The sequence below is a fragment of the Callospermophilus lateralis genome, chromosome 10, assembly GCF_048772815.1.
Source record: "Callospermophilus lateralis isolate mCalLat2 chromosome 10, mCalLat2.hap1, whole genome shotgun sequence".
Lineage (NCBI taxonomy): Eukaryota > Metazoa > Chordata > Mammalia > Rodentia > Sciuridae > Callospermophilus > Callospermophilus lateralis.
In genome coordinates, this window is record NC_135314.1 from 58777614 (window position 1) to 58790005 (window position 12392).

General features: G+C 43.8%; 1 protein-coding gene across 1 annotated transcript in view; it reads left to right on the plus strand.

The window, feature by feature from the left end:
* Cd80 (CD80 molecule) overlaps window positions 1-12392 on the plus strand; it is a 33790-nt gene that overhangs the window by 9915 nt on the left and 11483 nt on the right. The window contains exon 3 of the mRNA XM_076867012.1: window positions 12008-12325. Within this exon, the coding sequence (XP_076723127.1) occupies window positions 12008-12325 (318 nt within the window). The remainder of the gene's footprint in view (window positions 1-12007; window positions 12326-12392) is intronic.

A 12392-nucleotide genomic window follows, 5' to 3' on the forward strand; every position in this document is an offset into this window, starting at 1 on the left:
CACTCTATTTTGAGGTAGAGTCTCACTAATTTGCTTAGGGCCTCGCTAAATTGCTGAGGCTGGTTTTGAACCTGAGATCCTCCTGCCTCCCAAGCTGTGTGGATTTCAGGCGTGCGCCACCATAAGCCGATTCCAAAGACTAGCTTAGAGCTGTGGCCTTTTCGATGAATACTAGGTATTCATTTGCATTTGTGATGCTCCAAGGTGTTGGCTTTGACATTTGGTTTCCAAACTACATCTCTATGCTACAGCTCAGCTGATACTTTCTGCATCAAAAATTGAACAATAATGACCTCTTCAACTGGCAGGGGGCAGGGAGAATGGCTGAGGAATATAATCTTCTTAAAGTTCAATCTTTCTCTTAATATTTATTATTGTGCCTTGTGGGTTAATTGGCCTATGACATTAAGTAGTTTCAGAATTAGGACAAAATTGTATTTTAGTTATTTTTATTTATTTAATTTTTATTTTTATCTTGATACCAGGGATAGACCCCAGGACTCTTAACCAATGAGCCACATCCCCAGCTCTTTTTTTATTTTTTTATTTTGAAACAGGGTCTCACTAAGCTACTTCAGGCCTTGCTAAGTGGCTGAGGCTGAATTTGAACTTCTGATCCTCCAGCCTCAGCCTCCCAAGACGCTGGGATTAAAGGCATGGACCGCTGCATCTGGCTTTAGTTATTTTTAGTTGATGATATAAGTGTGGGGGAGGCTACGCCCTGTTTCTCAAAAACAGAGAAGACCTGGGTGCCCTCATGGTTTGCCAGTCTGCAGAGCTCTATCAAAGGTCTTTGTCAGTTAAAGTCCTGCCCAGAATCCCTAAGTTTGAAGGGTAGGGAGGGAAGAGGAGCCGGGCACACAGATGACCTGACTGCATTGGTGGTCATTTTAAGTTTTCTTCTCTGAGTTGCAAGGCTTGCTCTTTCACACCATCGCAAACCAAGAAAACCATTTAAACATTTCACAGTTTACACATCAGATTTTGTATATATTTGATGGTTATATTATTTTTCCAAAAGGTGTAAAGTTACAGTTTTCTTCTGGGAAATTGGGGATGCATTCCCAATCTAGAATCTTAAACCCAGAAATAGGCGAGAGGAAGGAGAACATTAAAAAAGAGAAAGAGGATGGGAGTTCATAACCCACTTGAATCAAATGTATGAAATATGATATGTCAAGAGCTATGTAATGTTTTGAACAACTAATAAAAAAAAAAGAGAGAGAGAAAGAGGGTGGGGCTGGGGCTCAGTGGTAGAGTGCTTGCCTAGCGCATGCGAGGCCCTGGGTTCAATCCTCAGCACCACATAAAAATAAATAAAATAAAACTATTGTGTCCAACTACAACTAAAAAAAATAATTTATTAAAAAGAGAGAAAGAAACACAAAAGAAAAGCTAAACCAAGTCTTTAGTAATTGTCTCAGAAAAATGAGTCAGAGGCAAACAAAAGAAGAGCTTTGAGTTTAAGAAGGTGCTCAGGAAAGTACCTTGTTCTCTACTTAACATCCAGATTTCGCTGTTGCCAAGTCAACAAACCAATCCGCTAGCATCTTAGGCCTGAACATACACTTTGGGCCAGGTAGGCCATAAAAGATGAGCCTGGAATTCCTGTTCTCAAAGAGCTTTGCATATAATTGGGGAAAGCAAAACTAACCACAAAAAGCAATCAAAGATCAATGAGGTCCTGAGTCTTGACAGTAAAAATCTGGGAAGGAGAGTCCAGGGTGGCCTAGAGCAGCGGGAGCAGGCTTGTATTGATGAAAGATGGTTGTTGGAGAGAAGATTCTGGGCAGCACAATAGCCTGATCAAAGGCATCAAGGTGAAGGGCACTGGTAGGACTATTCATTATTTTGTTTAATTATTTAGTTCAGTAAACAGTGGGCATTTCCTACGTACAGGATTATTTTCTTGGTCCTCCCAGGTCCTCCTCATATTGTGAGCAAAATGGTCATGACCCTTGCCATGACCATTTATGGCCATTGGGAAGAAGAAGAGGAGAAATGCACTGAATCACTGCACTCAATGTGTGACCACACAGAGATGAGTGCTTTGAAGGCACGGTACAGGCACTCTCAGAGGAAGTGCTGGTTTCCCCTGTGAAGGGAACTGCAGAGTGAGTAAGGACCTGCAAAGGGTTAGTGATGGAGCATGTCACAACTGGGAGGAGGTCAAGCCCAGGGCCCTTCAGGACTTGCAGAACACAATCAGGAATCAGAGTGTTATTTGCACAGCACTGGGAAACCATGGGAGAGTTTTAGGCAAGAGACTGGCATGGTCTATGTTGGTGCTGTTACTTGATTTATGCGTATCAATCACCAGGGGGTCTTGTTAAAAGTGCGGTTTCTAGCACAGGGAATTTTTTAGAGAAGTGAAACTGATTTGCAAAATACTACAATGATGGTTATAAGTCGTTATATATTTTTTTAAACCCATCGACATAAGTCACCAAGAATGAATTCTGAAATTAACTGTGGACTTTGGTGATAGTGATGGGTCAGCACAGCTTCTTTGACTCTGCCTACTATTCCACTCTGGTCTAGGATGTCCATGGTAGGGGAGGCTATGAATGTATGGGGAGGGAGTCCATGGGAAACCTCTGTATTTTCCACTCACTTTTTCTACAAACCTAAAACTGCTCTGAAATATGACATCCATTTTAAAATTTTATTCTAAGTGGTGTTTCTTTTTAGGTGAGTCTGGGAGGGGGGCCTGAGATTCTGCATTTCTGATAAGCACTCAGGTCATGCTGAGGCTACTGGATCATATATCTCTAATTCCAGTAGTAAGTCTGAAAATGACATTTTAAAATAATAACCAGAATTTCTGAAGCATAAAAAAAAAAAATGATGTGTCGGACAGCCAGAGTGATTGTGAAAACACGACTGGGCGGCTTTTTGAGTAGCACCCTTTAGTAGCTGACAGTACATGATGATGATTTGGGGGATGGAGTCAGGGAAATGGATGGATGGATTGTGTATTATGTGAAATTGGTGAAGATTTACCCAACTGGAGCTTGGGTGTAAGTTGTCCACAGTCTGTGGAGATGAGATTAACTAGAGATGGTGTCAGTATAGGCCATGTCCACACTGGGCTTTCCTCTCCTGTCCTGGACAGAAGGCCACATTGTGGAAGGAGAGATTCCCCCGCTAGACTGCCACCGTAGCCATGGACACTGAGGGCAAGTGAGCCTCTTTTCTGTACATGAGAGGACCTGGCTGGGCTCCTCTCCACCTCCAGGTGGTAGGCAAGCACTGTCTCTGGAGGCAGAAACATCTGACAGTGCACTCTGGAGACTGGGGGCTGTAAGGCAGAGGGTGCAGCAGTAGGGCCACTATCAGAGGGGCCAACGTGGGCAGCTTTCCCTTCAGAGCTGGGTTGCTTAGGGGAGGCTCAACTCCTTTAAGAGGTGGGGAAGGGCCTCCTCCAGGTGCAGGCCACGGATACAAGAAAAGCATTAGACTGGAAATCAATGCCATGAAGAACACTGTGCTACAGAAAAAGAGAATGCCCCCAGGTGCCACCACTAATAGAATATCCCCACGCCCATGTTGCTGTCACAGTGCTGCTGGCCAAGGGGTCCATGAGGAATGATTTTTGCCTTCTTTACCCTGATAATAATTGTTCAAGTTCCTGAGTATGCTTTTTTTTTAATTTTTTTTTTAGTTTTTTTTTTATTGATTGTTCAAAACATTACAGAGCTCATGATATATCATCTTTCATACATTTGACTCGATTTATGAATTCCCATTTTTTCCCCAAATACAAATTGCAGAATCACATTGGTTACACACTCACATTTTTACATAATGGCATATTAGTGACTGTTGTGTTCTGCTACCATTCCTACCCCCTATTATCCCCCCTCCCCTCCCCTCCCCTGAGTATGTTAAGAAATATAAATATTATTTAGAGAGAGGGGGGTTAAGGATTGGATTTTTACAGAGAGTATGAGCTGGGTCTAAGCAGGAGGGAAGGTCAGGAGCAATGTAAAAATCAGGTGGAGAGTCTCAAATCTGCCAGATGCTGGAGGCCAGATACAATTTGTCCTCCTTGTTGCTTGCACCCAGCCCAGGGATCACTCCAGCTCTGCTGATGCTCGTTCACATAATCAGAAGCTTTGAAGTATCCAAAAATGTCATTTCCATAGGAAAGGGTCTGCACAGAACCTCTTGAGTTGGTAGATAATGGGTTTCATCTATGTTTTCTGTTTCTTTCATTCTTTCTAAATTTAATGTGTGGCTTTTTTTTTAATAGACAGGGAAAATGTTTACTTAATAAGCACCCTTAAGTCTCAGTGAGATAATGTACATCACATCACTTGGTGAATTTAAAGATGCTATGTCGGGCCTTGTTCCTCTTCTCTGTTAGAAGATGTGGTGAAAAGGCACTCAGACCCTGTCCAGGGGGTTGGCACTTGGACCCCTATCCAGGGGGTGGGGGCCAAAGCAGACTTTCTTTTTTTTTTTTCTCTTTTTTTTTATTTAAAGAGAGAGAGAATTTTAATATTTATTTTTTAGTTTTTGGCGGACACAACATCTTTGTTTGTATGTGGTGCTGAGGATCGAACCCGGGCCGCACGCATGCCAGGCGAGCGTGCTACCGCTTGAGCCACATCCCCAGCGCCCCAAGGCAGACTTTCAATCTGCTGCTTTGCTTGAACTCCCAGAGGGGCGCTGTGGTCCGGCCACAGAATCAGTCCTGTATGGAGGGGCTAAGGAAGACACAGATCTTTCTAGATTGGGTTCTTTCTTCCTTCCTCTCTCTTTCTTTCTCTCTTTTTTTAAAGATATGCATTAATTATTTTATTATTATTATATCCCCTAATTTTCCCTGAAATTTTCTCGAGGACAAAATTTACCATTTTAAGGTGTATGAGTCAGTGGATTTTAGCAATTCACGGTCTTATGAAACCATGACCACTATCTAATTCCGGAGCGTTTCTATTACCCTCAAAAGAAACCCTTTTCCCATCAGCAGCCATTCCCCATGTCTGCCCTCCCTCATTTCCCGAAGATCACTGATCTATTTTCTATTTCAATGAATTTGCCTGTTCTGGATATTTCTTAGAAATGAAATCATATAGTATGTGGTGTCTGGCTTTTTTCACTTAACATTATGTCTTCAAGTTTCATCCATGCTGTAGTCTATACCCAAACACTTGTTCTGATAGCTAATAATATTCTGTGGAAGACTAAATTTTAGAGGTGCATTATTTGTCTAAAACTGATTGTCTTTGAGTTTATTGGCCAACAGTTTTCTCTCCTGGGGGATTAGTGGTCAGGAGTTGAAGCATTCGTCTCAGGAAGGTGACAAAAACAGGGACTGGAGGCTAACACTGTTGAGTGAACCCAGGGTACCATACAGGAAGGTACTTTGCACACATTCACCAGGAAAGATGATCAGAGTTGCCTTCTATGTCTGCCTTCTCTCCCCTCACAGCCTCTGTTCCCATCTGACTGCTGCTGAGTACAAGTGATCAGATGGGTACCCCATGCCAGGCGGTTACCATGGGTCTGTCCTGGGTGTGGTTCAACAAAGCCAGCCCCTGTGCATGGGGAGAATGGAGATCCATGCAGCATAGCTGGGCCTGTAATCCCAGCAGCTTGGGAGGCTGAGGCAGGAAGATCACAGGTTTGAAGCCGGCCTCAGCAACTTAGTGAGGACCTAGGCAACTTGGCAAGACCCTGTTTCAGAATAAAAAATAAGAAGGGTTGGGCATGTGGTTCACTGGTTGAGCACCCTTGGGTTCAATTCCTGGTTCACAAAAACATAAACAAATAAACAAACAAACAAACAAATGAATAAATAATAAGGTCTATGTAGCATCTTACAGCAGACAGAGTGCTTGCCATCTGGTGCCATGATCACTGTGATGATTATGTGAGGTGGGGAAGATAGTGTGCCCATTTTACAGAAAGGATACCCAAGGCCCAAAGAGTTTCACAGCCTTGTTCATTGCCTAGCCATGCATTCGGGAAGTATTCTTGGAGCATGTGGTAGGCCAGGCCCTGTTGTAACACTACAGTTAATGACAATGAATGAAGCAAAGCCCCTGCTTTCATGGCCCACAGGTACCTACATGTCACATGTATATATACCTGTAAATAGATAGTCCCCATGTAAACAGACATCAGCTGGAGACAAGCTTGAAAAGAAATAAATCACGGCAAGAGACTAAAGAGTGGCAGGACTGACGGAGCCAGGGAGTACAGAGCTGTTAGGAAGACTCAGAGAAGGCCTCTCCCACAAGGGGACACCAGAGAAGACCTGAATACCGTCACCCCTGAGCCATACGGATCTCAGGACAAGACTCTGTGTCCTAGAACATCTTGGGCACTATGAGAAGTTTTCCACCAAATGTTTCATTTAAATCCTCAGCCTGCTGTGTTGGGCCATGTTGAATACCTGATAGTGTACAATGACGTCCGTGACATAGCGAGGTTTCAGTTACCTGACTTCCCTTCAGAGTCATCCATGCAGGCAAAACCCTTCGGAAACGTCTCAACCGTTTTCTCATTACTCTGCATGTATGTGGAGTGGAGCCCCTGAGCACGGGGTGCCAGGCTCCCGTGGGAATTTCCAAATTGCCCAGAAGATTTTCTTTGTTCCTCTTTTTAGTCTGGTTCTTCCTCAGACCGGTGCTGGTGAGCAGAGGCCCTCGGCTGGGAATGTGGAGCTGCCCATTGAGGGCGCACCATGACCTTTTCATACCCACGCTTCTCCTCTGACGGCTGGACAAAAACTTCTTACAAACTATCATTGAAATATGAGGGATTCACTTTCAGTTATGATTTCTCTTTTGCTCACGTTATCACATGAGAATCAGTTAGAAATACTGGATTCTTTGGGGGTGGGAACAAGAAGTTCAACAGGGAAAGACCCCATTATTGGGGGCCCAAATTGACTGAGCTGCTTTCTGTTATGGTGTCAGTCTGACTCCTAGCAAGACCAGAATCCTTTATATCCGACATGACCCCTGAGTGGCAAAAAGAACCAGATGATTGAACGGGGTAAGAAGACGGGGAGATTAAAAAAAAAAAAAAAAAAAAAAAAGGAAACTCTTACAGAAGACCTTCTCTAAATGTCCTTGGGACTTTTCTATTTATAGCATTGAATCGAGTTAGATTTTACCATGATCCTGAGGAGTGGGTATCATGCCCACTTTCTACTTAAACAAGCAGATCAATCAGGAAGTGGCTGAGCTGGGACTAGTCAATGAGAATGCATAGCCCATGCCCCTTCTACATGCTGTTTCCCTTATGTCCCTAAGGGTGTCCGGCTATGTACCTTGACCTTTAGCTATTACATCTTCACTATGAAATTGCTTCCCTTAAGTTTATCTCTTCATGTCCTCCCCTTTCAGGTATATTCCCTAAAGCAGGGACTGGCAGCGTTCAGGGCAGTCACCAAAGTGGGGAGCCTTAGCTCCTTTTGAGTTACCTCACTTCCCTATGAAAATACCCACTGTCATAAAACCCTCTTCCTGTGATGGAGCCACATCCCTCCAGTCTGGTAGACGCCTGAGAGTGGCAGTGGTATGGAAAGGGGATAGGGCCCCACCGTCCTGCTTCCTAGGGAAAAGGAAGGCCTGAAAAGGCAGCCCCAAATGGCCTTCACACAAGGATCTGGGTAGCTCCGGGGCTCTAGGGCAAGGGAGGCCCAGCAAGCCCAAGACTACGTGACCGCTCTGGGTCAAGGGGGCTTGTTCCAAGAGCTTGGGCTCTAGAGGGACACTGCTTTCAGGTATCGCACAGTACAGGAAGCGTGATCATGCTTTCTGAACCAAAAATCAAAAATATAGACTGATAGGGAATTTTGTGCTATCCATGAGGGCCAGGAGCTAATGAGAGGATGGAGTTGGGACATGAGCATGTTGGTATTTCTAGCATATGCTGCTGGGGAAGTGAGCAGATGGAGCCCTCAGAGCAAATGCCAGCTATAGGGTAACTGAATGCGTGGATTGCAGACAGCCGAGAGCAGTAGCAACAGGAGAGGACCCACTTAGAGTAGCTGAAGGGGGAAGAAACAGTCCCATGGGGGACAGGATCATGTCTGCGATGAGGACAGTCATCTCAGTCCAGAGCCATGGGGCCAACCTAAGCATGGAAAGAAAAGGGCTTTTTTCTTAAAGCAAAACAGCTACAGCTAGGTGGCAGTGCCAGGGCAGGGTGGGGACAGTGTCAACTTACTCATCTCGAAACTCAGGCCTAAAACCGGGGAAAGCAATAAAAAAGAGAGTGCCTTGAAAGGCTGGGGCCGGAAAGAAATAGATGTGTCCAACCAGAGCCGTTTCATTTCCTGAGCTTCATTTTCTCCTCTGTAAAAGAGGGTCACCAGAATGAATAATTGTGGAAGTCCCTTCCAGATCTTGCATTCCTAATGGTGACTTCCCTGTCCCCTGGACAGAGCACGTTATTCAGTCCTTGTTGCACTTCTGTCTTCCTTCTAATAGGACCAGTAAATTACCTGCCTCACTGTGTGTTCCTGCTCGTGTCCCACACTCCGGCCTAGGTGGTCCTCTACGTACTTGAGAAGATGCCTTTCTAATTTTCGAATGCTCAAGATATGTCATCATATGGAGAGATAGGGAAAGGGAAGATTCTGGATAATTCTTTGCAGGTGACATCCCTGGAAAAGAGCTACCAGTTTGGTGGGATATTTGGATTAGATGGCATGTATGGGTGGAAAAATAGGCAATTTATTTGTCCATACAGTCAATAGTATATCGAAGTTAGGAGGTGACTGCTAAAGTATTGAATTCAACTTTAAGCTGAGTAAAAAGGAGATAAGGGAGATGACAGCTCAGCTCTTCTAAACCAGTCACACAGCAGATGTCAGGTGCAGTGGCATTTCCTGTCTCAACCCCAACTGTATAAGGAGGAAAGTGAAAATACTCAAAAACCAGGTCAGTATTGGACAGGTAGAGGAACTTGCAGGACAACTAAGAGAGGTAATAACTATCCTCAGATATCTACAGTCTCATTACATAAGAAGAATGAGATGTGTTTTGTAAACAGACTTCAACTCAAAGCAAAGCAAAGCCTCCTGGTTCAACTGCCAAAGATGGAAATAGGATGAGAAGTTAGTAAATTCCCCTTCCCATGGAGAAAGGAAACAGGATTCATATTTGGTGATTGCCTAGGCACTGAATTGCTATTAAACCATCTCATTTAAACCTTGTGATTATGACTGAGAAAATTGGAATTCAGAGAGATTAAGTAAATTGCTTAAGGTCACATAGCTACTGTAGAGTTTATTGAACACCAAAAAGCCCGTGTCTTTTTCATACCTACTTACTTACAGACCTCTCTATGAGGATTATATTTATATCTACACTTAGGATTATATTTAAGCTCTTGCTCAGTCCTGAGAGCTTCAGATTCTAAATCAGGGTGGGGTGGGGTGGTTCGCACTTGTAATTCCAGTGACTAGGGAGGCTGAAGCAGGAGGATCACAAGTTCAAAGCCAGCCTGAGCAACTTAGCAAGGCCCTAAGCAACTTAGTAAGACCCTGTCTCAGCATAAAAAAAAATAAAATGGGCTGGGGATGTAGTTCAGTGGTTAGGCACCCCCTGGGTTCAGTCCCTGGTATCAAAAATAAATAAATAAATAAAATCAGTCAAGTGAAAAGAGGAAGAATCAAGGTGTGTGATAAGGTGACAGATGAAGGCTTTATTCCTAGATAAGACAATGAAGTCACATGAGACAGAGTCTTTAGCTCGCCTAACCTGCATAAAAACTCTATCCTTGTTAGCTGGGTGAGTCACACCTGTAATCCCAGCAGCTCAGGAGGCTGAGACAGGAGCGTCTTGAGTTCAAAGACAGTCTTAGCAAAAGGTGAGGCACTAAACAACCTCAGGGAGACCCTATCTTTAAATAAAATACAAAATAGAGCTGGGGATGTGGCTCAGTGGTCAAGTGCCTCAGTTCCAGGTACCCGCCCCCCCAAAAATCCTCCATCCTTGGATTCTCCCTTGGTTACAAGATTAAATGAGTGTGTGTTTATGTGTAAATGTGTGTGTGCAGCACTGTACCACATACAGTGGGAGGAGAGGGCGTGTAAAAGAAATGAGGGGGGAAAAGCAGGGACTCCAATGGTTCAGTTTTTTACAGAAAGAATATTCTTTGCTTCTCAGGGCAGTGGCATTTTTCAAAATTACCTAAGCAAGTGACCAGGGAACAGAGACAAGAAGAAGGCCTTCTGCAAGTGGGCTTCTTGGTGTTTTATGTCTGGGTGCCGTGGCACACACCTGTAATCCCAGACACTTAGGAGCCTGAAACAGAAAGATCACAAGTTCAAGACTAGACAGCCTCAGCAACTTAGTGAGACCCTGATTCATCATAAAAATTGAAAGGACTAAGGACTGGGAATACACCTCAGTGGTAAAGTTTCCCTGGGTTCAATCCCCAGTAGCAAGAAGAAAAAGATAAAAGGATATCATTTATTCTAAAAAGATATGCTCCTTTGGCCCATAAAGAATGCTTTTGGTTATTGTTTTCCGTGCTGGTGATTGAATCCAGGGCCTTTGCTTGATAATTGTGCATTCTATTACTGAGTTATACCCCTAGCCCTCAAGAGTATACTTCTCTTCCTCCTCCCCCCCCCCCTCCTCCTCCTCCTCCTTCTTCAACTTAGGGTCTCACTATTTGGCCCATGCTGGCCTTAAACTCCTGGACTCAAGGGAGCCTCCTGGCTCAGCCTCATGAGTAGCCGGGACTGCAGGCACATGTCATCACACCTAGCAGATAGTATAAAGTAGGTAATGTGAATGCCGTTGGTTTTTATTTTTTTGCAGTAGTTATGTTCTACAAATTGCCATACCAGGGTGGGGATGTGGCTCAGTGGTAGAGTGCTTTCCTAGCAAGCGCAAAGCCCTGGGTTCAATCTCTAGCACCAAAAAAAAAAAAATTTCCATGACCACTGCATTAGCAAATACTGACCTGAACCACTGCTTCCAGGGGAAATGCAGGGAGCCTGTAGTAACAGTACAAGCAACAATTCATCAGCTCTTGTATTATATGTGTTTCTTTGGAAGATCCCTTATTGAACAGATGTTGTTGGTTTACTAACACTGGACTCCCAGCCAGCAGCGTTATTACCCAAGTCCAATAGAAGCTTACTTCACATTTATTTTCTCTGTAAGGTGCGACACAGCCTCTTGGGCTTAGGAATACCAGATTGCACTTCCACACTGTTTTGGGACCATTTGGGGGGAAAGTGGAATTGGGGATTGAACCCAGGGGTGCTTTACCACTGAGCCACATCCCTACCCCTTTTTATTTTTTAATTTTGAAACAGGGTCTTGCTAAGTTACTGAGGGCCTGGCCAAGTATCTGAGGCTGATGACGGGGGATGTAGCTTTAGTGGTAAAGCACCAATGGGTTCAATCTCCAGTAAGGAAAAAAAAAAAAAAAATAGAACTACCATGTGATCCAGCAATTCTACTTTGGGTATGTATCCAAAAGAATTGAAAACAGGGCCTTGAAGAGATATTTGCATGCCCATTTTCATAATAGCACTATTCACAATAAATAGCCAAGAAGTGAAAGAAACTAGGTGTCCATTGACAGATGAATAGATTGAAAAATGTGGTTTGTATATTTAGTGAGATATTATCTTCATTCCTTACAAGGGAATGAAGTCTTGTCATATGACATGACATGGATGAACCTTGAGGGCATTAGGCCAGCCAAAAGGACAAGCATTGTATGGTCCCACTTATATGAGCACATTAGTCAAATCCATAGAAACGAACGGTAGAATGCTGGTTACCAGGGCCAAGGGAAAGGAGAAAGGATGGTGGTGTTTAAAGGGGACAGAGATTACGATCTGCAAGATGAAACACTCTGCAAACAAACAACCAAACAAACAAACAAAAAACCCAAACTGGATTCTCTCATCATGTTTTCTCTTTAGGTAACAATGATCTGAGTTCTGTTGCTGTCTGCCCATGTAAGAATCTATATTTAGTAAAAATAAAACCTTGTTGTCTTTGTCTCTCCTTAGGCATTAGCCAGGTGACTAAGACAGTTCAAGGAATGGCAAAACTGTCCTGTAACTACAACATCTCTGTTGATGAGCTATCAAGAGTTCGCATTTACTGGCAAAAGGAAAACGAAATGGTGCTGAGTGTCATATCTGGGAGAGTACGGGTGTGGTCCCAGTACCAGAACCGGACCATCCCTGAAATCACTAACAACCTCTCCCTGGTGATCTTGGCCCTGCGCCTGTCAGACAGGGGCACATATACCTGTGTGGTTCAGAAGACTGAAAAAGGGTCTTTCAGAGTAGAACACTTGACTTCTGTGATGCTGTCTATCAAAGGTAGGTGATTTTTTTCTAAGCTGATAGATCCTCCCCCGCCCCTGGTTTTTGTTTTGTTTTGTTTTTG